Source organism: Microtus oregoni, unplaced genomic scaffold, assembly GCF_018167655.1.
Source record: "Microtus oregoni isolate MIOR12 unplaced genomic scaffold, Mior012 000003F_ref0000135, whole genome shotgun sequence".
In the NCBI taxonomy this organism is placed as follows: Eukaryota; Metazoa; Chordata; class Mammalia; order Rodentia; family Cricetidae; genus Microtus; species Microtus oregoni.
The window spans coordinates 132,111-155,811 of NW_024543062.1; the positions used below are offsets into that span (position 1 = coordinate 132,111).

Sequence of the window (23,701 nt, forward strand, 5' to 3'; positions counted from 1 at the left end):
TCTGCTTCCTGAGTGCTGAGATTAACGGTGTATGCAACTACACCCAGCTTGTCAATGCCCCTTACATATGATACCTCTTTTAGGTAACTCCTTTGGCACCTGGGTAAAATAGGGAACATCTGTCATACTGTTCTGGGATACACTACTGACATTGGGCAAGAAAGAAACTGGGTGAGAGTTTTTAAGAGAAGGGATTGTCCTACAAATATGCCCAAGCAAGGAGAGGAGAACACAAAGAAAATCCTGATTCCCTATTAGCTGACACTTTCTTTTGCTACTGAGCCCTATTCACCACTGTTGTACCTTCCTCTGTCCAGCCTTCTGATTTGGCTTGGTTACTGGATGAAGAGCCTGGATAGTTGACTTTGCTTGAGTTTTTACATTTATGTGTCATTGTGAATTAGCTTGTACTACCTTATCTTATCTTGAAGTACTCCAACAGTGATGTGGAGAATTAATATTCTTCAGTGAATAGAGAAAGCCTCATAAGTTTGGTATATAGAGGATCTGTCTAAGAAGACATGGTCTGCTCATCAGTCTTATAGTTAGCTAATAAGCTGAGCCTGACTCACATAGTCAGTCTTGCATTACCAAGTCTTATAAAGAGAATTGATGTCTCAGGGTTCATTTATTTGCACAACAACTAAATCTCATAGCAAATGTGTTTGTGAGTGTGAATACACACTTTCTTGTAGTTGGATTTTTCTTTTTGTGACCTCCAGCTCACAAATAAGGACATGGAGACTTAGTAGTCATAAAAGTTTGGCCTACCTTAGACTTGTTCCTATCTAGTTCTTATAACTTAAATTAACCAATATTTTTAAATCTATGTTCTTCCATAAAGCATCTCCATACTGCCTATCCTGCTTCCTCTGTGTCTGGCTGGTGATACCACCTTTCTTCTTCCTAGAGTTCTCTCTGTCTAAAAGTCCCACCTAGCTATTTTCCATTTAGCTTTTTATTTCAGTAATGATAACAATGTCTTCACACAGTGTACAAATATTCCACAACATTTACTCTTGTTGATATGCTTATTGTTTTCTTTTTTGTTTGTTTTTCAAGACAGGGCTTCCCTGTGTAGTCCTAACTGTCCTGCAACTCGCTGTATAGACCAGGGTAATCTCAAACTCATAGAGATCCACCTGCTTCTGTCTCCCAAGTGCTGGGATTAAAGGCATCACCACCGCCCAGCGCTCATAGTTCTTTTATTAGCTACTTCTATATTCTCTTGTTCCATGCAGTTTAAGCGTTACTCATTTCAGTGACTTCCCATCATAGAGAAAGCTCTGAGGAGTCTGCTTTTGTCAGCGTGTTCATTGTTTTTGTTCTGTTCCAGCTAGAGTCCTGCTGTGCAGCCTCAGCTGGCTATGACTTTAGAGTCTTCTGCTCCAGCCTTCCTGAATCCTGGGCTTTTAACATGTGTACCACCACATCAAGCAAAGTGAACCCAGAAACCTGATGTGGCTGTCTTACTTGTTTAGTTTTTCTTGGGTACAGCATCTTAATTCTTTTTCTTTCCTTTCCTTTTAAACTGAAGCAGTATCATATTTGAGACCCTCCTGTCTCAACCCTCTGAGTATAAGGATTACAGGAGTGTGTCAACACTGGTACATCTTAAATTCTTTTTTTTTAAATTAATTTATTTATTATGTATATAGTGTTCTGTCTGCGTGCCAGAAGAGGGAACCAGATCGAATTACAGATGGTTGTGAGCCACCATGTGGGTGCTGGGAATTGCACTCAGGATCTCTGGAAGAGCAGCCAGTGCTCCTAACCTCTGAGCCATCTCTCCAGCCCACATCTTAAATTCTTGATAACTCTAACTAGAGGCTTTTTTAAAAAAAAAAAATATTTCATATGACTCTGGGCAAGCATGGGATTTAGAAAGTTCTAGGAGTAATGAAAGTAACATTGTGTGGGGATTTTTGCAGACTTTGTAATTTTCTTCTGGAAAACCCAGATTATCCAAAGAGAGAAGACCGAATTATTATCCACCCCAGCAGCAGCCTGCTCGCCAGCCAGGATGATGTGAAGGCAAGTGTCCGTAGTTTGTTTTTTTTAAAATATTTATTTATTTATTATGTATACAATGTTCTGTCTGTGTGTATGTCTGCAGGCCAGAAGAGGGCACCAGACCCCATTATAGATGGCTGTGAGCCACCATGTGGTTGCCGGGAATTGAACTCAGGACCTTTGGAAAGAACATGCAATACTCTTAATCACTGAGCCATCTCTCCAGCCCCGTAGTTTGTTTTTTTAATCTTACTATCTTTTTATTTTTTTCTTTTTTAAGACAGGATTTAGGATTTCTCTGCATAGCTCTGGCTGTCCTGGAACTCACTCTGTAGACCAGGCTGACCTGAGCTCACAGAGATCGCCTGCCTCTGCCTCTTGAGTACTGGGATTAAAGGCATGCTCCATGACATCCTAGCTAGTTTGTTTTTCTTAATATTTTGCAGTTGTATAAAAATTGAAATACTTCACATGAATTGTTGGTATACTTAACACTAGTACTATAAAAATTTTATTAGCCACTCTTAATATCTCTGTCTTCGATCTCCACTTATTAGAATACTGCAAAAGCATTACTACACTTCCCTGCGAATTCTTAAGCTTGCAGATAGCTGTCCTTACAACATTTGTGTTCAACCTATTGAGCCACATCCCATGTCAGGATGTCAGAAGTTTCAAAACTTTTATTCTTAGCCAAAAATTGGTCTAAGATAATGTTGAATATATATATGTGTGTATATGAATAGACATACATATATGTGTGTATATATGTAATATATAAAATTAAAATAAGCAACCTGGACTAGAAGGAAGGAAGGTGTATAATGTCTGCAGGGACATTATTGAACTCCCATGCTCAAGTTTCTATGACTAAGGAGACAGTTCATTTTATACATATATATTTTTTGAGGGGGTATGTTTTAGTTTTTTTTCCCCCCTGAGAGAGATGAGTCTTTTTTTTTTTTTTTTAAAGTGGGGGGTTTGAGGCAGGGTTTCTCTGTAGCTTTGGAGCCTGTCCTGGAACCAGCTCTTGTAGACCAGGCTGGCCTCAAACTCAAACAGAGATCCACCTGCCTTTGCCTCCCAAGTGCTGGGATTAAAGGTGTGTGCCACCACCCTCCGACCGAGAGATGAGTTCTTAATGTGTTGCCTCAGCTGGTCTTGGACTCATCATCCCCTGCCTCAGCCTTCTGAGTGCCAGAATTACAGACATGTACCACCATGTCCAAGATTATCCACCACTTCTTCATTTTGTTTCAGTTTGGTCACCTCCTTATAGAGTAATTTTGAGAATAAACAAGATTCTTTCCTGTAATACATACTTTTTAAAATATTTATTTCTTTGTTTTTTGGTTTGAATTTTTGAGACAAGATTTCACTGTGTAGCTGTCCTATAACTAGCTCTGTAGACCAGGCTGCCCTGGAATTCAGAGATGCATCTGCTTCTGTATCCCAAGTGGGATTGAAAACTTATGTGTTATTTTTTGCGGGGTGGGAAATGGGTGTGTATAAATGTATACCATGGTGTGCATGAAGTTATCCATGGGGACTAGAAGTTAGCATTAGATTCCCTGAAACTGAGCTGTCTGGTATGTGTCCTGTAATCAAACCCCTCTCCTCTGGAAGAACAACAATTGCTCTTAACTGTTGAACCTTCTCTCCAGCTCCTGTTATTCCTTGTGGAGCAATATACTCTCATCTCTAACTTTATGCTTTTTGTCTCAATTTAGTTGCCTAAAATAGACTTTTTTGACTATTCCAAATTGACTCCACTTGACCAACGATGCTTCATCCAAGCTGCTGACCTCTTGATGGCTGATTTCAAGATGCTCAGCAGCCAGGACATCAAGTGGGCCCTACATGAGCTCAAAGGACACTATGCAATCACCCGTAAGGTATGTCCTTGGGCTTCCTTTTGAGATCACTCCTTGATTCTCCTTCAGAGACAAAAGTGTACAGATTACATAGATTGAGGGGGCTTGTGATGGCAAAGTCCTTTAGAGTTTGTCATGGACAGTAATTGCTGATCAGAAGAAATTAATGAGAAGAAATGCTACTGAGAAATAGGGAATCCCAAACCTCTGTAAGACCCTACAAGATGTGGAAAACAGGTTGCCTGGAGTATGTTGTGTGTCTACCACTTTATAGCTTGTTTTAAGTTAAACCTATTTAAAGCTATTGGTTACTAAGTGTCTCTTTCCTGCTTTATCTTTTTCTTGAAACTTGTTTGTTGAAGAAAAAGTTGTTATCCCATAGGTTTCAAGAGTCTGGATTTTTGTCAGCTGTGCCCCCAGGTGTCATCTGCTTATGTTCCCTGTATTTCTAGATCTTGAGTCTGATAAAATGTAGGGGTGATTACTTTTTCTCTTTCCCTGACTTTAAACATTAAGGTCTGCTGCTTCCTAGGCTGTGATTTGAGCAAGTGTCTGGTGCACACTGAGTTTAAGTTTACTTGCAGTATAGAAAGGTTCTCTAATCCTTCTCTAGATCTGGATAATAGTGTAGAGCTTTTACCTGGTGTCTGGCTCATGTGGGGCTTCAGTAAGCAAGTTCCAGCCATAACACACTTAATACCTCTAGTCTCAGGGGCTCTGACACCCTCTCTGGTCCCTGAGAGCACTGCATGTATGTGGTGTACAGGCATACATACATGCAGAACACTCATACATATAACATAAAAATAAGTCTTCTTTTAAAAAATCAAATATTGTTCAAATACCTGTATGCAGTTTTTGTTTTGTCTTTTGTTGGTTTGTTTTTTGAGACAGGGTTTCTCCATCTAGCCCTAGCTGTCCTGGAATTCACTCTGTAGACCAGGCTGGCCCCAAACTCACAGAGATCTGCCTGCTTCTGCCTTCCGAGTGCTGAGATTAAAAGTTGTGTGCCATTTCTGTCTGTTTTTTTGGTATTTTGAGGCAGGGTTTCTCTGTAGCTTTGGAGCCTTTTCTGGAACTAGCTCTAGTAGACCAGGGTGGCCTTGAACTCACAGAGATCTGCCTGCCTCTGCCTCCTGAGTGCTAGGATTAAAAATGTGCACTACCATTGCCTGGCCTGTATGCAGTTTCAGAGTGTCAGGCAGGAGGCTTCTCTCTTGAAGCAGCTCAGTTCTATATATTTTGTAGCATTTGCCTTCATGATTTGCGCATAAGTCATTAATGAATCATTTTGAAAACTTCACAGCTCTCTCATGGTGATAGGGAGGTCTTATACATGCACATCTCGTTTTTAAATTGTTTCTATTGAGCTACACATTTTTCTCCATTCCCCTCCCTTCCTGCCCCTCTTCTTCTCCCCTCTCTTATGACCCCCACAGTCCCAATTTACTCAGGAGGTCTTCTCTTTTTCTCCTTTCTATGTAGATCCATGTATGTCTCTCTTAGGGTCTTCTTTGTTCTTCTAGGTTATTTGAGATTGTAGACTGTAGGTTGGTTTTTTTCTTTGCTTTATGTCTAGAAGCCACTTATGAGTGAGTTCATATTTTGTCTTTCTGGGTCTAGGTTACCTCATTCAATATGGTTTTTCTAGATCCATCTATTTGTATGCAAATTTCAAGATGTCATTGATTTTTACCGCTGAGTAATATTCCATTATGTAAATGTATTACATTTTCTTTTTTTTTTTTTTTTTTTTTTTTTTTGGTTTTTCGAGACAGGGTTTCTCTGTGGTTTTGGAGCCTGTCCTGGAACTAGCTCTTGTAGACCAGGCTGATCTCGAACTCACAGAGATCCGCCTGCCTCTGCCTCCCGAGTACTGGGATTAAAGGCGTGCGCCACCACTGCCTGTTCTTTGATTGAGACTCTATTCTTTGATTGAGGGGCATCTAGGTTGTTTCTAGGTTCTGGCTATGACAAATAGTGCTGCTATAAGCATAGTTGAGCACATGTCCTTGTGCTATGATTGTGCATCCTTTGGGTATATACCCATCAGCAGTATTATTGCTGGGTCTTAAGGTAGATTGTTTCCTAATTTTCTGAGAAATCGCCGCATTGATATCCAAAGGGGCTGTACAAGTTTGCACTCCCACCAGCAATGGAGGAGTGTTCCCCTTACCCCACAACCTCTCCCCCATAAATTGTCATCAGTGCTTTTGATCTTGGCCATTCTTACAGGTGTAAGATGGAATCTCAGAGTTGTTTTGATTTGCATTTCTCTGATGACTAGGGATGTTGAGCATTTCCTTAATTATCTTTCAGCCATTTTAGATTCCTCTGTTGAGAGTTCTCTGTTTAGGTTTGCACATTTTTTATTGGATTATTTATTCTGTGATGTCAAATTTCTTGAGTTTTTTGTATATTTTGGAGATCAGTCCCGTGTCTGCCTGCCTGTCCTCCACAAGAGACGTCTCTTATTTTTACTTATTTTGAGTCAGTCTCATTGTGGCCTGGAATTTATATAGATCAAATGGTTTTGAGATCCTGCTTCTACTTCCCAAATGCTGGGATTAAAGGGTGCACAACCTCACCCTGCTTGCTTTGGTAAAGAGAGGTCTCACTGTATAGCTCTGACTGGCCTGAAATTTGCTGTGTAGACCAGGCTGGCCTCAAACTGATCTGGCTGCCACTGCTTCCGAAGTGCTGGCATTAAACCTACCTGGCTTACACACTGTTTATTATACACATACTTTTTGGAAAATCTGTTTTCAGGATTTTTTTTAAATCAACATAGTTTTTTGTTTGTTTGTTTTGTTTTGTTTTGTTTTTTTAAGACAGGGTTTCTTTGTGTAGCCTTGGCTGTTCTGGAACTAGCTCTGTAGACCAGGCTGTCCTTGAACTCACAGAGATCCACCTGCCTCTGCCTCCTGAATACTAGAATTAAAAGTGTGCTCCACCATCATCCGGCTTCAGGATTTTCTTTATTAAGACTTTTGGGATGTATTTGTTACTCAGACAAATAACGTACTCTTTATTATGTTTTCTTTCTTGAGGTTTCAGGGGGATTTGTAGTTAAAATTAAGGGTGGTGGTGGTGGAGGTGGTGGTAGCAGCCATAGGCTAGATACACACTTCTGCACAGGCAGAGGCAAGAAAGCAAAATCAATAGCTTTTCCCTTGGACCTTCTTATATCTGGGCCATTGCTTGGACATGTAACACACCATGGTGAATGTGAGGAGGTCAAAGGGGAAACTCTCTGAGGACACTGCTTTCCAGCTTTTATGTGGTTCTGGGAATTGGGCTCAAGTTTCAAACACTTTACCTGCTTAGTCATCTGTCTGGTACAATGTTTTGTTTTTATTGAGCTATACATTTTTTTCCCATCCTTTCAGGCTTTTTTATCACCTGTCCTAGCCCACACATCAGGAATATCAAAGGAACATTTAAGACCTCTAATGGTGCCGGTCATCTCTAACTTGGTCTTGCTCCAGGCTTCCAAGTTTTCTCCTGCCATGTAACTTTAGTAGTCATCTTATGTTCTGTGTGAGTGGCATTTCCTTTACCCTTCCTCCTTCACATGGCTCTAGTCTTTTCCTGCCCCAATTCTTTAAGATATCAACATGCCTATTATGTTTATGAGTGTTTTGTCTGAAATATATCTAGGCACCACATGCTTGTGTAGTGCTAGGGAAGGCTAAACGGTATCAGATTCCCTGGCCATTGTGAGCCACTATGTGGATACTGTGAATCAAACTCAGGTCCTCTGTAAGAATAGCCATTGCTCTTAACTTCTGTGTCATATCTATAGTCCAAAGATGATGAATATAATATCTTACAGCCAAGTACTAAGATACAATTTTAAGATTGCTGCATGAGGGTTTGGAAATTCTGGAAAGAGGAAATGGGAAGTTCCACAGTCAAAGGAGAGCACCAAGGAAGCATGTTGGGTTTTGCCTTTTGCAGGCTTTGGTGTGGTTTCTCCAGATCTGTATGAGGATGAGGTAGTATTGTCAAAGAGGGGAGCTTCAGTTCTAGCCTGTTTGCAAATCTAGCCTTTTTTTTTCTTTTTTTTTTTTTTTTTGGAGATTTACTTGGGGTAGCCCTTCCTCTCTCAACTTTTTTTAACAGGTCTTGGAAGGTCCTACAGAAGAGGTAGATACGGTGGAAGGTGCTCCTTCTCTCTTTGTTAGCTAAAATGCTTATTTTCTTTTGATGCATCAGTATGTTGTTTTTTCTTCCCCCAAGATGAACAGATTCTAGGCCGGTCGGTGGTGGTGCACGCCTTTCAATCCCAGCACTCGGGAGGCAGAGGCAGGCGGATCTCTGTGAGTTCGAGGCCAGCCTGGTCTACAAAGGGAGTTCCAGGACAGGCTCCAAAGCTACAGAGAAACCCTGTCTCGAAAAACAAAAACAAACAACAAAAAAAGATGAACAGATTCTAAATGTGCATTTTAGCCTTTGGCACACATATCTCCCTGTTTATTTATCTCCATTTAAGTGGTGCATACAAACTGTAGGTTACCAAGGGTCTACCGTGAGCTATGCTGCAAGATTCTGTCCTCCAGAGGCTCACAGTGTGCTGGAGGGAATGACTTTAAGCAGAGAAGCAAACAAATAATCATGCTGTTGGTGACTGAGATGTATCTGAAAGGAAAAAATAAAGTATGTTTACAGAAGACACAACCGGAGGCATGGAAGAAGACTGTATAGAGGGAAACTGAAAAGAACTGACTTGCAGGGACAGAATAAGGTGCAACTTTAATGTAGTGTTTGTGTGGCAGCCAATATGTTAGGTGGTTGAATGGACAGAAAAGGCTAGAGAAATTGTTGGAGATGGGATTCTGAGGTTTACCAGTTTGTAGAAGGCAAACCTGCACTGTGATATATCTAGAGAATCTGTCAGGTAGAGAGGACTTACTACGGGGGGCTGGGATAGCCGAGGAATGAGGAAGAGTAGGTGGGAGCATTAGCACATGGACACCGCCAGGGATGTCAGGGAGATGAGGCCTTGTGTGGAGGGCTGTGCTTGACCCCTTATTAGTACATGGACTGAATCGAGGTTGAATCAGAAGCATGGCCTCTGTAATTTCATGCCTTTTGGAGAGGGAGGGGTGAAACAGCATCTGATGCTATTTTGACCACAAAGAGGTAAAGAGGGGTGGGCTTAGAACTGAAAGGGGAATGAGGTCTTTTTATGTGCTGATTGGAAAATCTAAGAAATGAAGAAGAAGCTGGAGTTGGAAGAAGATACTAGTTTAAGGATTTCAGACTGTAGTGTGTGTGTGTGTGTGTGTGTGTGTGTGTGTGTGTAGTAAAGAGCCTTGGCGTGCTAGAGAAGGAATCTGTGGGGGCTAGAGAAGGACTGCTACCATAAATACTGTGTAGGCTGAGACTGTGGAACCAGAGCACTGTTCACAGGTACTTAGCCTCTGCTCATGCATAGGCACCTTTCGTTTCTTTATGTTGCCTTTTAGCCTGTTAGAAAGCATTTTGTTGTCACACTAGGCAGTACTGGCACTGTGAGGGAAGATGAGGTTTAAGGATTAACTTTTTTTGTTTTATTACATTTATGATGGTAACCTTTCCCTTTCTCAATTTTTAGGCCTTTTCTGATGCCATTAAAAAATGGCAGGAGCTGTCACCTGAAGCCAGTGGAAAACGGAAAAAGAGGAAAGAAATGAACCAGTATTCTTTCATAGATTTCAAATTTGAACAAGGTAATGATAAGCTTAATGTCAGTGATAACAATGTAAAGTTGTAATCTTTTTTGTGAGGTCACGAAGCAGGTCACGTCCAAGAGTAACTGAGAGGACTGTTTCAACAGCAAACCACAGTTTCTAGACATTAGCTGCAGTTGTTGGCCTTTTTTTCCCTTGGGTACATTCTATCAGGAAAATACTGTGTAGTGGAGGATTTTGTATGAACTAAAGGGAATGATGCTAATCATGGATAAACACTGCTCTCGAAATGTATCAGCTATATAGTTGTACTGACCTTTAGTCACTAATCACTTTATGATTAATTGCTATAGGGAGACAGTTTTGTACCTGATCAGCCAGATACAAAAGTCAGGTATCAGTGTACCTGATAGCCAGGTTTTTATAAAATTCCCTTTGGAATAACTTCAGAAAGTCTTTCAAAGAAATCACTTGGTTCTGAAACCCCATTACACAGACTGCAGGATTTTATAACATTTCATGTGACTCTGTTACATCAACAAGGAACTAATTGCTCTTAGTTCACATCAGAAATGGGAAGTTGCCATTTCTCTTTTGTTATGTGTGTGTTTCTAAAACTCATCCAAGTATGATTAAATAAAATTTAAAAGGTTTTAGATTTGTAAGTTTTCTGTTGTGGCTTTCATTCCCTGAGACTGTGGTTCAGAGCTCGTGTTCCTCAGCAGTCTGAGGAGCAGTACCTTCTTATGTAACAGTCTCATTGGTCCCTGGTTATGATGTCAGTATCTCTCACTCAGCTATACTAATGCAGTTTCTGTCAATCCTAAAATGTAGCCATAAGGATATTGTTTCTGGTGTTCAGTAGTGGAGAGCATGTTCCTTACAATATGTTTTACCCCTTGTTGGCCAGCTCTGTCTTTCACAAAGAAATCTCTTCTTTATATCAGACAAAACACTCGTGGAGCTTCCTGTCACAATTGCTGGTCATGTGGCTGAAGAGAAAGAAAAACTGATGCATAAAAGGGCTGAGCGCCTTGCCAGTGCATCAATAAGTAAATGAGCTGAGATTCCAGTTCTAATGACCTGACTTCACACATGAATCTTAGCACCGTGCTTCACTATCCCTAAAGCAAAAGACTGGTTTTTAAATCAAAAGTTACATATTTTATTTGTTTTTTCTGAGACTGTTTCTCTGTCCTGGAATTAGCTCTATAGACCAGGCTGGCCTCAAATTCAGAGATCTGCCTGCCTCTGTTTCCTGAGTGCTGGGATTAGGGATGTGCATTACCATCGCCCGGCAGAAGTTTACATTTTTAAAAGCTTAAGAACAAGAGAAAAGAGGATAAATATATGAGGAACCAGACAGTAAATACTGTTAAAATTAAAAGATTATCAAAAATAAACGAGTAGTAATTGGATATCTGGATATAATCATTTTCTGGATAAATTAACAGAAGAAAACAATGCTTGGAGGCCAGTTGTTCTGACTTTCAATGTGATTTTGGTGAATTTAGGTGCTGATCTTTTAGATAGTCTAAGTAGTTGAAGATTTTCATGACTAACAGTTTAATATGTGGCTGGGTGGTGGTGGCACACACCTTGATCCCAGCATTTGGGAGGCAGAAGCATGTGGATCTCTGAGTTCCAGACCAGGGTAGTTATAGAGCAAGTTCTAGGACAGCCAGAGCTACACAGAAAAACCCTTTCTCAAGAAAACAAACAAAAAGTTCAGCGTGCATAATGTATGTTTGCATTTGCCCCAGTGACTGAAAGAAGCATCTGGTAATATCAGGTGTGGACCAAGGACATGAAGCAGATGGAACCCATACATTGCTGTTGGTTAGGGGTAATATATTGGAAAGACCACTTTGGAAAAACTGCAGTTATTTTCTATAGCTTAATGTAAAGCATGTCCTAACTACTACCTATAAGCCCTGGTGACTGGCAAATTGACCAGAAAACAAACACAGGACATTCTAGCTGTATCTGTAATAGTTAAGAACTTTAAAGCCGCTGTTATGCTAATAAACTGTATGCTCTAGAACTGGAGAAATGGCATGAAGGTTAAGAGCACTGATTGCTCCCCCAGAAGACCTGGGTTCAATTCCCAACACCCACATGTCAGCTCTCAACCGTAGCGCCTGTTCCAGGATTTCTGACTCATAGCATGGACATACATGCAGGCAAAAGACCAATGAGCATATAAATAAATAAAAATAACTATATACTCACCTAGTGCAGTGCTGTCAGAATGGGAGAGGCTTTACAGTTGGTGCTCACAAAGAAAAAATGAAAAAGGACGAAAGCCTTACCACAGATTAAGCATGATAAGGCGTATGGTCTCAACTGTAAGATGAGTTGTTGGAAGCTGTAGTGCCCTGCCACAGGGCTGGTGGGGTGGTGCTAAGTTGTAGAAGACAGAATGGCTGGCCTGTATTCCTAGTAAACAGTCGTTCTGTGATTTCACTTTGTCATATGTCTTGTAGGTAACATAAAAATAGAAAAGAGAATGTTCTTTCTGGAAAACAAGCGTCGACACTGCAGATCCTATGACCAGCAGGCTCTCCTTCCAGCTGTGCAGCAAGAGCAGGAATTCTACGAGCAGAAAGTCAGAGAGATGGCAGAGGTAGGAAGCTGTGCTCTGATCTTGGAATGTGGTTCTGGAGTTCTAGTTTGTTCCCTGTTGGATTAAGAGTTCCTTTGGGTGCTGCGGATATAGCCCAGCTTGGGTTCCATCACTAATATCACACCAATGCTTCCTTTTCAAGAAAAGTGTGGTTGTTCCATCCCTTAAGCCTAGCACTGAAAGCTAAAACAGGAGAATCTTGAATTGGAGGGTTTGTTTATCCTCATATTGAGGATTGAACCTGCAGTTGGAATTCTGCCACCAAGCTACAACATCTAGCCCAAATTTTCCCCTTTTTGATTGATTATGTGGTAAAGTTTAGTTTGCTTTTAGTTTGGGTCTTCTTTTTTTTTTTTTTTTTTTTTAAACCAGTCTGTCTTGGTACTCAGTTATGTGGTTCAGCCTGATAATGGAAATCTTGCTGCCTCATTACTCCAACTGCTTAGGTTACAGTTACAGGTGTGCACCACCACACCCAACTCAAAGTTTTTGTTTTGTTTATTCCCTTCTTACTATATGTTTGTATTGTGTATGTTTTGTATTCATTTTGCTTACTTTTTTATGGACTAAAACAAGTTTTAATACTTTGTGAAGAGGGCTTCTGTGATTTCTTCAGGTTTGTTTTCAGCACAGAAAGGTTTTTTTTTTTTAATTTTATTTATTTACTTATTATGTATACAATATTCTGTCTGCATGTATGCCTGTAGGCCAGAAGAGGGCACCAGACATCATTACAGATGGTTGTGAGCCACCTTTGGAAGAGCAGGCAATGCTCTTAACCACTGAGCCATCTCTCCAGCCCGAAAGGTTTTAAACAAAACAAAACTATCGTTTAAATTTTTTGTTGCAGTTATTTATGTATATGTTTGTAGGCACACTTGTACCGAAGCATGTAAGATATGTCTTTAACTTCTCATTTAGCTCTATAACTTTCCCAAATGTTATAAAACATTCAATTCAATTGGAGTACACCTATATTAATTATTTAAAAATCTTCTAGGCTTTGGTGACGCCAAGTTCTGAGGTCACATTTGGCGGCGGGGGTGGTGGTGGTGGTGGGGGTGGTGGTGGTGGTGGTGGTGGTGTTTGTTCCAGCGTGGTTTTTTGTTTTGTGTTTTTGAGACAAGATCTCTCTACATGGTTTTGCGTGTACTGGAATTCTCTATGTAGACCAGACTGGCTTTGAACTCCCAGAGATAAACTTTGCTCACTCTGGAATTAAAGGTGTATACCACCTTGTCTCACCTGAAGCCACATTTTTTTCTTAGAAGGATGAATAGAATTTGCTTTTTTAATTTTTTTATTATTTGTTTCAAATTTGGAGCAATAGAAAAAAGGAATGGTGACTTAGCAGTCTCCCTGCACTCAGTATTTTAAGATGCCAGTCTTATCCATGTGTGGTGTTGTAATTCCAGCTACCTTGGAGGCTGAGACTCCAAGGATTAGTGAAAGTTCCAAGGCTAGCCTAGATAACTTAGAGCCAAGGATGTGACTGAGTGGTTCAATGTTTAATTCCCAGACCACCAAGATAATAATAGAATATGCAGATCTCTGAGTCTGAGGTCAGCCTGGTCTACAAAGAAATCCTGCCAGAAAAAAAAACCCTGTCTTGAAAAACCAAAAACATAGAAGCAGTACATAAGTGTTCTGGCAGCATCTAGATATAAGAGCTGATCCTGAGGAGAGGTACTTGTCAACTTGAGAACAGCTGAATCTTTATTATTTCTCTACCACTCATAGAATATCATTTTTACTTTTAAGAAAACAACATGAAAATTATTGATTAATCAGTATTGAGTATTTGGATAGACACTATCTCATAACGAAGTGGTGGTTTGTTTGTGTAGATAAAATTCTACATCTCAAGCCGGCATTAGAATTTGAAGAAAGTTTTCATCTTGATCCATCCATTTATTAATACTACCATGGAGGGTTACAGAGAAAGCTCAGAGTTTAAGAGCACTGTCTGCTCTTCCAAAGGAATTAGGCTCAATCCCCAGCACCCACATGGTGGCTCAAAACTATCTGTATGTAACTCCAGTCCCAGGGGATCTGAAGCCTTCCTCTAGCCCTCTATTGGCACCAGACACACACATAGGACAGAGACGTTGTAGGAAAAACACCCATATACATAAGATTGAAATAAAATTTAAAAGTCATCACAGAGCTTATCCAAGAGCAATTTATAGAATTAATAGATTATCTGTTATTTGTAGTTATTATTAACCTTATATCCAAACTATCCTCTGATCATTGGCAGCCCCTTTGTTCTAACCTGATAGTCTCTGACCATATCCTTGCTCTAACATGGTGAAATGGTCTAGTCTCTCTCGCTTGTCTTAGTTAGAGTTTTATTGCTGTGATAAAGCACCATAAGGAAAAAGGTGTTTATTTGGCTTTTATTAACCATATCAACTTTCATCATCTTAGAAAGTCAGGACAGGAACTCAAATACAACAAAAACCTGGAGGCTGGATCTGATACAGAGGGTATGGAGGGGTGCTGCTTACTGGCTTGTTCACCGTGCTTGCTCAGCCTTCCTCCCTCCCTCCCTCCTTCCCTCCCCTCCCTTCCTTCCTAACTCTTTTTGGTTTTTAGAGACAGGGTTTCTCTGTGTGCCCTTGCTGTCTTGGAACTAGCTTTGAAGACTAGGGTGGCCTCTAACTCACAGAGATCTACCTGCCTCTGCCTCCTGAGTGCGGGGGATTAAAGGCATGTACCACCACCACCCTGCCTGAAATAAATTGTTTTTAAAAAGGAAATAAGGCTAGCAAGATGACCTAGTGGGTAAAGGCATGTGCTGATCAAAGCCTGGGGACCTGAGTTTGACTCCCAGAACCCATGTGAAGGCATATGGAAAGAACTGGCTTCACAAAGTTGTCTTCTGACACATGCCCACCCCCCATGTGTAGCATTTTCAAGTAATTTTTAAGAGAGATACTCTTAAGTTCCTGCTATTTCACTTAGCACCGCATCCTAGCAGACATTCCCTGATGTGGAATTTCCCTCTTTATGCTGTAAATATGATTCTTAATCATTGGTTAATAAATAAGTGGCTTTGGGCCTGTTGCAGTGCAGAATAGGGCAAGGCAGAAATTGCAGGCAGATGGAGGAGAGGATAGGCAGAGTCAGGGAGACGCCATGTAGCCACTGGAGGAGAAAGACACCAGCATAACACTTGTATAATATAATAGAAATGGGTTAATTTAAGATATAAGAGCTAGCTAAAAATACATTTAAGCTATTGGCCAAACAGTATTGCAGTTATTACAGTTTCTGTGTGATTATTTCGGGTCTGGGTGGCTGAGAAATGAAGAAGCATCCTCTGCCTACAGAATGGCAATTTCCGTCTTTATGCTGTAAATATGCTTTAATTACCGTTGGTTAATAAAGAAGTTGCTTTGGGCTGATGACAGCGCAGAATAGGGCAAGGTGGCGAATTCCAAGCAGAGATTGAAGGGAAAAGAAGGCAGAGTCAAAGAGATGCCAGGTACCCGCCAGAGGAGAAAGATGCCCACACTTCAGTACTGCTAAACCATGAGCCTCGTGGTAAAATATAAAATGAAAAAAATTGGTTAATTTAAGATATAAGAGCTAGTTAGCAATACGCCTAAGAGATTGGCCAAGCAGTTTTTTAATTAATACAGTTTCTATGTGGTTAATTCGGGTCTGGGCAGCCGGGAGCAAACAAGCAGCCTCTGCCCACAAACCATAGAGGTCTTCCTCTTTGCTTTTTAAAACTGCCTGTAACATTGTTTGATGAGGGTCAAGGCTTGTTTCTAGGGTTTGCTGTCTGTAAATATGTTTGTGTAAATATGTCAGTTCATATTTATACCTAAGAGCATCTTGGGGACAATTTCCTGAGCATGACTTTGATAGCATATAGCTTTAATCCTAGCACTTGGGAAGCAAGGGCAGGCAGATCTTCATGAGTTCGAGGCCAGCCTGGGCTATATAGTGTGTCTCTGTCACAAAAGTTCTGGGCAGACATTGTGGCTCATGCCTTTAATCCCAGCACTTGAAGTGGGGGAGGAGGCAAGCTGATTTTTGAGTTTGATTTACAGAGTGAGTTTTAAGTCAGACCAGTACTACATAGAGAGATCCTATCTCAAAAAACAATCAAACAATTTTTTTTCCACTGTTGAGTTTACACCACGTGCTTCCTTCATAGTCAGCCATTTTACTCTTCTGCAGCAATAGATGGTACTGGTTGGTTCCCAACTTGACCAGCAAATCGTGTTATCAGACTTGGTTTTGGCACCTGTAGCTTCCTGTTTATTCTTGCTGTTCTTTGTTATCCCAGACAACAGACAACATCTGTGTTGATGTGTTCCTTGTTCATTCTGCAGATTTATCCTTTGGTAACCTTTTCAACTACTAAACCATGTTAACTGAAGGGATACCTATTAATAATGTGTATAAATTGAAATCCATGCTTGTGCCTTATAATCTCCTTTCTACATCTGAATGTTTGATTCTTTTGTTTCTCAGCACGAAGACTTTTTGCTTGCTCTTCAGATGAATGAAGAACAATATCAAAAGGTATTTTTAAATCTCAACAAGTTCATTTATTCTGGCTTTTCAAAGCAAACTTTTTTTTTATAACCTCCTCTTGACTTGTGAATTTGCAGTTGACTTAAGTCACAGTCAGTATAACAGCTAGTGGATGTTATCATAATACAAGACCAAAACAGAACTGGAAGGAGATAGATATGTTCCCAAAGAGCACGAACAGAAATTTACTAGACAGTTGCCAGAAGGGACGGTTCTACATTCCTACACTCAGATTCCCTGTGTGTAGCCTTGGGCTAGGGGTTTTGTGCCATATTTGCCCACTTGCTTATTGGCATGGCTGAGAGCAGGCTGCTGACTGGATCTGTCTTCTCAATGAGCAGTGGCATCACATCTCTGCATGTACTTAAGGATGCGATTTTATTTTCCTTAGTCCTTTAACCAAAAGCTAGGGCCAGCTGATGGTCTCTTCGCATCCTATCTTCTGACAAGAGGAACAAATCCAGCATTAGACAGCTTCTTGGGTAATGTGCCATGCCGTTAGCCCTTTTATAGTCACGTCAGTATCTGTTGCAGCAGTTGCTCGCTATGGTATAGTGTCATACTGACAGTCTCAATTGGATTTATGTTTTTTGTTTACCTACTTTTTGAGACCAGGTCTCACTCCATAGCCCTGGTTGACCTCAAAGTCTAATTTCTCCTTTCTTAGTGTCTTAAGAATTGTCATTATACATATATTGTCATGATACCAGCTTCTGTGCTAGGGTTAGATAGCAAAAAAAGTTCACTGTTATTTGGTGTCACCTCATTGTGAATCTGTTTCAAGGAAGATAAGGCCACAGTTCTTGAATGGCATATGGGGGTGTTCATGTGTATCTTCTTTGGCTTTCAGGATGGACAGCTGATTGAGTGTCGCTGCTGCTATGGGGAATTTCCATTTGAGGAGCTGACACAATGTGCTGATGCTCACTTGTTCTGCAAAGAATGTCTCATCAGATATGCCCAAGAGGCGGTATTTGGGTCTGGAAAGGTAAGAAGTATGTCATGCACGTAAATATGAAAGATGACTGTACTTGTGTGGGGAGGAAAATTCTGATGATAGGTGATATGTTGGTTCTGACTCCTTCATGCCCTGTGTCTAGCTCCACAGGGCCTCCTGCCTCAGCGCTCACTTTCCTGGTCACAATTAGATAAAGGGTGAACTCAGGAAGAGTTTATTTTTTGAGCATATGAAAGTGTAGTAATATATTTTTACATAAAGATTTTGTAGTTCATTTAAAAAGTCATAATAGATGTAAGATCATATTTCTCTTTCCAAAGTCCCTTTCACTTAACACCAACAAATAGTATTAAGAGGTGTTGCATATTGTTTTATATCTCTTTCAGCACTCATACCAAAGTGATATTGAGCCAAGTGGCTCAGGTCTGTAATTTTAGCTACATCGAAGGCTGAGACAGAAGGATCACAGATTCAAAAATAGCTTGAACAAGTTAGTTGATATCCTGTCTCAAAGTTTTTTTTTTTTTTTTTTTAAATAGGACTGGGGACCTGGGGCTATAAGACCTTATAGACCTAGCAGTTAGAGTCCTTGCCTAATATGTGTAAGACCCCGGGTTCCTTTGGGGCTGTAAGACCTTATAGACCTAGCAGTTAGAGTGCTTGCCTAACATGTGTAAGACCCCGTGTTCCTTCCCTAGTTCAGACAGGGTAAGGCAAAGAGGGAGAGGGGAAAGAGAAGAAGACAGAGAAGAAACTAACATCGTGATCTAAAACGTGGACTTTTATTTTTAAGGATTGTCATATGCATGTACTATATTTACATCACACACACTCCAACCATCCGTTGTCTCCTGTGACTACCATCCTTACATTTTTGGCCTCTTTAACTTTTGGTTTTTCAAGACAGGGTTTCTCTCTGTAGCCCTGACTGTCCTAGAACTCACTATGTCAGCAGGTTTGCCTCAAACTCAGAGATCTGCCTGCTTCTGTCTCCTGAGTGCTGGGATTAAAGGTGTGTGCCACCAACACCCATGCAGCCTCGTTTTCTTTAATTTGAGAGAAGAGAGAAAAAGAATAAACACATATAACCTGCTAAGTTATTTTAGTGTTATATGTGTGTTTAAGGGGTTCATCCCTAGAGAAGACGGATTCTCCCTCCATCAGCAGCCATTTATCACCTGAATGTCTTCATTTCAGGTGTTACCTTCATTAAGGTGTTGACATGTAGAAATTTTGTGGGTACAGTCTTCCCATAAAATATAGAAGACATTTTCTTGTAGCCTACATCTTGGTCCTCTGGCTCTTAGAACCTTTCCATACCTTCTGTGATGTTCCTTTGGCCTTAGATGTAGGCTAGCTTGATGGAGGATCAGAGCTATACTTACAGTACAGGGATTAGTATTTAGAATGTAATTTGAAATTATACTGGCTCAGTGAAACTAAGGGTAGTAGGTTTTCCTTAATGGCCTTACATCCATGGGTAGTAGACTAGATTTACAGTATCAAAGATGAATTCCCTCCTATTAAACTGGCCTTAAGTCCAATGGCTGTTGGTTACCCTTAGGATATAAATGCCTCCGCTGCTTATACTTGAGGTTTATACAAAGGTTGTTGTAAAGCTCCAGATCAGCAGACCAAGCTATCTAGTATAAGAGCTCTGTCCCTAACTAGGATGCACCATCCTCCTAGCAAGGCGGGGGTGGGGTGGGGGGGATTGCAGGGTTTTTCTGTAGCTTTGGAACCTGTCCAGGAACTAGCTCTTATAAACCAGGCTGGCCTTGAACTCAGAAATCCGCCTGCCTCTGCCTCCCAAGTGCTGGGATTAAAGTGCCACCAATGCCCTGCAGGGTTGGAGTTTTATTCCCCTTCCTGTAAGCCTCCAGTATTCAACATCCAGAAGTTCTCTAGACCCTGTCCTTTAAGTTTTTATAGAGACTTTATTGCATTGATAGGATTGAAGTATGGACAACCTGTGAAAATGGCATCAGAGTTTGATAGACTAAAGAAACTCAGCGAGACTGTATGTTCAGATTTTTCCTGGGCTCTCTGTACCAATCCTGTAGGTATGGAGTATGACCCCTTCTGAAACAGGTGTTCTTGAGGCCACACTCGACCCTGAACATTCCCTCCTTTATGTTGATTGCCATCCATAAAATCAGAATAGAAGCCCAAACTATTCCCTCACCATTTCTTACCTAGTTACCACCTTTCCTCTCCCCTTCCAAGAAGCAGCTTACTTCAGACACTATAACCAGCGTCGTCTGCCAGCTGAACCATGTCACCTTAGCTATTGGTGTTCAGTCTTTATAGATTGTAGTTTGGACTGCTGAAGGTAGTCTACTAACATTGAGGAGAGCCCTTATGTGCTTGTTAATGCTTCCTGGTTTAAAGAATGATTTCTCAGAGAACAGGAGGACTTTGCTACAACTGTGTCATTGCCACCACTGTCCCTTAGCTTTAGTTATTCTGAATCCCTGGTTAACTTTTTTTTTCTTACCTGCTTACTTTATTCTAGTCAGAACTCAGTTGCATGGAAGGCAGCTGCACATGTTCCTTCCCAACCAGTGAACTGGAGAAGGTGCTTCCCCAGACCATTCTGTTCAAATACTATGAACGGAAAGCTGAAGAGGAAGTCGCTGCAGCCTATGCTGATGAACTTGTTCGGTGAGTTCTGAGAGTCTACTGATTCCCCAAATTTAAAAAAAGTAAAGTCTGCTGGAGCATTGATCAGGCGAGAAGATTCAGTGGTGTAGCTGGTTTGTCTGGGTTTTCTGGCACTCCTTGCTGAGAAATGAAATAATTAACTAAGTTTTATAACGAAAGCATCTATCAATAGACTCTGTGTACCTTATTTACTACTCAATCTTCCAGACTGTAGCTAAGTCACTGTATCCTGATTGGGAGGAAAAGTAATGGTTACAAAGAATTCTTGAAAGCTTGTGGTGTTTGGTTGACAGTAAATTTGAACACTGGGATGGTGCCTATATTCCCTGGTAAGTCCAAGTAAAGGAAGAAGCTCAGTCTATGTTAGAATGAAAACTAAAGGAGTACACAGCACTGTCTGTTTTACGTAACACTCCATTTGATAACACAGTCCCATGAAGTCTACTTTAACCAACTTGAGTGATCTGCCTGTCCTTTTTATTTCAGATGCCCCTCATGTAGCTTCCCTGCTCTGTTGGACAGCGATGTGAAGAGGTTCAGCTGTCCTAATCCTCGCTGCCGAAAGGTAAGGAACACAGTTTTTTCCTGACACATTGCTTGAATTTTGGTGCTTTGCATTATCCCGATGACGTATATAGTTTATGGTCTGTCTGCATGCTGATGCATGCATGAGAACAGTTTGCCTGGTCCTTTTCATGAAGTCACTGAAGATCTAGTCAGCATTGTTAGAGATGAGATTACTTGTGGGATTCCAGTTTTCAAAGCTCAGGATCTCTTTTCTATGTTATTTTATAAAGACAGGTACTTTGACACAACACGTGAGGGGTTTTTTCTTTTGCTTAGTTGTATTTGTTGCTTGCTCTTTTCCCTATTCTGTGTTCAAATGCAGCACGTACACAGATATACTTCCTACCAGTTTCAAAGTCCAAGTGTCACTTTTTGATTAAGGAGCTAAACACTGTGTTAGCATCTCTGTCTTATCTGGTAGGTTTTCACGTGACTCTTTCAAAATAATCAGCCATTTCAGGTGAGCAGAGCTATGCAGTCACCTCACTACTGAAAGTCATTTAATAAGGCTTCTACTCTATAAAAATGTCCTAAAATTTACCAGCTATTTATAAACCACTTAGGGGTTTTAGTTAGTGGACATTGCCTTCCCTCTAAACAGATGTGTATTTCTGTGTGAAAGTTTTATGTATTCTTATAGTTGATGTAACCATTCTGTAAGTTGTCCCTACTTCAGTTTGTTGTGTATGAATTGTTCTCTCACAATTCTGACCTCTTGGAATAGGAAGGCACAGTAAGATGTCCCTGTGGGTATCTGGTGTGTCAGGCACTGGAATGTTTGAGCAGTCGGCACCTGAGCTAAGACACAAAGAAATAGAAACATAACTAAAGCAAGTGAATGGTGAAGGGATGTTCTGGCCAGGAGTAGTATCAGCCTGGACTTTGGCAGATAGAACAAGTGAAGGAAGCTCATGAACTGGGTGAGAGCAGGCATTGCATCCTGAGTAAAGGAGAGGCAAAGTATTGAAGACCTGTTTGGCTGGTAAGAAGTGTACAGCAAGTTGTCCTCTGATCTCTACTCATGGTGCTGTGGTACATGTACCCACATACACACATACATACAAAGTAAATACATTAAAAAATGGGGCTGGAGAGATGGCTCAGAGGTTGAGAGCACTGACTCTTCTTCCAGAGTACCTGTGTTGAATTCCCAGCACCAACACAGCAGCTCAAAACAATTTGTAACTCCAATTCTAAAGGATCCAATGCCTTTCTATCCTCCTTAAGCACCAGGGACACACACAGATATAAATATAGGCAAAATATTCATACACATTTTAAAAAGGAAGAAAGAACAAACAAACAAAAAAAATGTGGTGATTCATACCTTTGATCCCAGCACTAAGGAGGCAGAGGCAATTAAATAGATCTCTGTGAGTTATAGGCCAGTGTGGTCTACATAGTAAGTTCCACTTTAGCCAGGGGATACTCTATAAGACACCTCCTCCCTCTTTTTTTTCTCCCTCATGTGAAGCATGCATAAAATTCAGTGGATTTTTCAGCAGAAACCTTGCAAACAAGGAAGTCTGGTAGCTGAAAGAAATTGAATGGGGCCAGGCCCAGTGACACACACCCTTAATTTCCAGTACTCAGGAGGCAGAGGCAAGAAGAGCAATGAGTTTCAGGCTATCATAACAAGTTCCAGACCACCTAAGGCTATCTAGTAAAATACTATCTTTAAAAAAATAAAAATAAAGCCGGGCAGTGGTGGTGCACACCTTTAATTCCAGCACTCTGGTGGCAGAGGCAGGTGGATCTCTCTGAGTTCGAGGCCAACCAGGTCTATAAGAACTAGTTCTAGGACAGGCTCCAAAGCTACAGAGAATCCCTAAACCAAAGATAGACAGATGGACAGACAGACAGATAAAAGCTTTTTAAAAATGAAGAAAAAGAAGAATAAAGCAAGGCTTAGAAAAAGCACAATCAGTAAAGTACTTGCTACATAAGTGTGAGATCCTGCCTTCAGTTCCAGGTATGGTGGCACACCCACAACCTCAGCACTTGGGAGGCAGAAATTGACTCTCACCGGTGAACCTAAGTTCCAGCGAGAGACCACCCCCCCCCCTTTAAAAGATTTATTTACTTCTGTATAAGTGATCTGTCTACATGCACACCTTTATTCCAGAAGAGGACATTAGATCCCACTGTAGATGGTTGTGTCCTTCTGTATGAACTCAGGATCCGCGTGCATACATATATACACACATAAATGAACGTGCACATATACACGGAAATTAGGGGAAGAGAAACCAGGTATTTTCCTGTATTCCCAGTATTTGGGGGAAAAGACTAAATAAATAGCAGCACAAATGTATATAAAATTATAAAGTCGATTATCAAGTAAGTATACAAATATTTCCTGATTTAGGGTTTTTCTACCCTAAAAAAAAAAACCCTGTATTTTTAAAATTGCATTTATTTGTGTGTGCATGTGAGTCTGTGTGTTGGTGTATGCACATGTGGAAGTCAGGGCAGCTTACGGGAATGGGTTCTCTCTTTATACTATGTGGAACCCAGGAATCAAAATCAAGTCATCAGACTTGGAAGTAAGCTTTAACCCACAAAGGCATCTGCTCAGCCTAATATACTGTACTTTGAATTTTGATCTTTTTGTCAGACTAGTAATGTATTATAATAATACTCTTCTAATATGATACTGTGCAACAACAGCAAGCTACAGTTACCAGTCAGCCACACAACCACAAGTAAACAGTGAGCCTTCTATACTGTGCTGTATTGCTAAGTTTTGGTGTTTGGGAAGTTAGGTGAA

At 40.7% G+C, this 23,701-nt stretch overlaps 1 protein-coding gene across 2 annotated transcripts in view; it reads left to right on the forward strand.

Annotated features, from left to right (window-relative positions):
• The window catches only part of LOC121446296 (E3 ubiquitin-protein ligase RNF216-like), a 114,338-nt gene that overhangs the window by 26,724 nt on the left and 63,913 nt on the right, over window positions 1–23,701 (forward strand). For both annotated transcript variants that reach the window (XM_041648827.1, XM_041648828.1), the window contains exons 6-13: window positions 1,932–2,034; window positions 3,744–3,908; window positions 9,487–9,601; window positions 12,049–12,188; window positions 16,680–16,730; window positions 17,593–17,730; window positions 20,216–20,364; window positions 20,851–20,929. In XM_041648827.1, coding sequence (XP_041504761.1) covers window positions 1,932–2,034; window positions 3,744–3,908; window positions 9,487–9,601; window positions 12,049–12,188; window positions 16,680–16,730; window positions 17,593–17,730; window positions 20,216–20,364; window positions 20,851–20,929 — 940 coding nt within the window. The remainder of the gene's footprint in view (window positions 1–1,931; window positions 2,035–3,743; window positions 3,909–9,486; window positions 9,602–12,048; window positions 12,189–16,679; window positions 16,731–17,592; window positions 17,731–20,215; window positions 20,365–20,850; window positions 20,930–23,701) is intronic.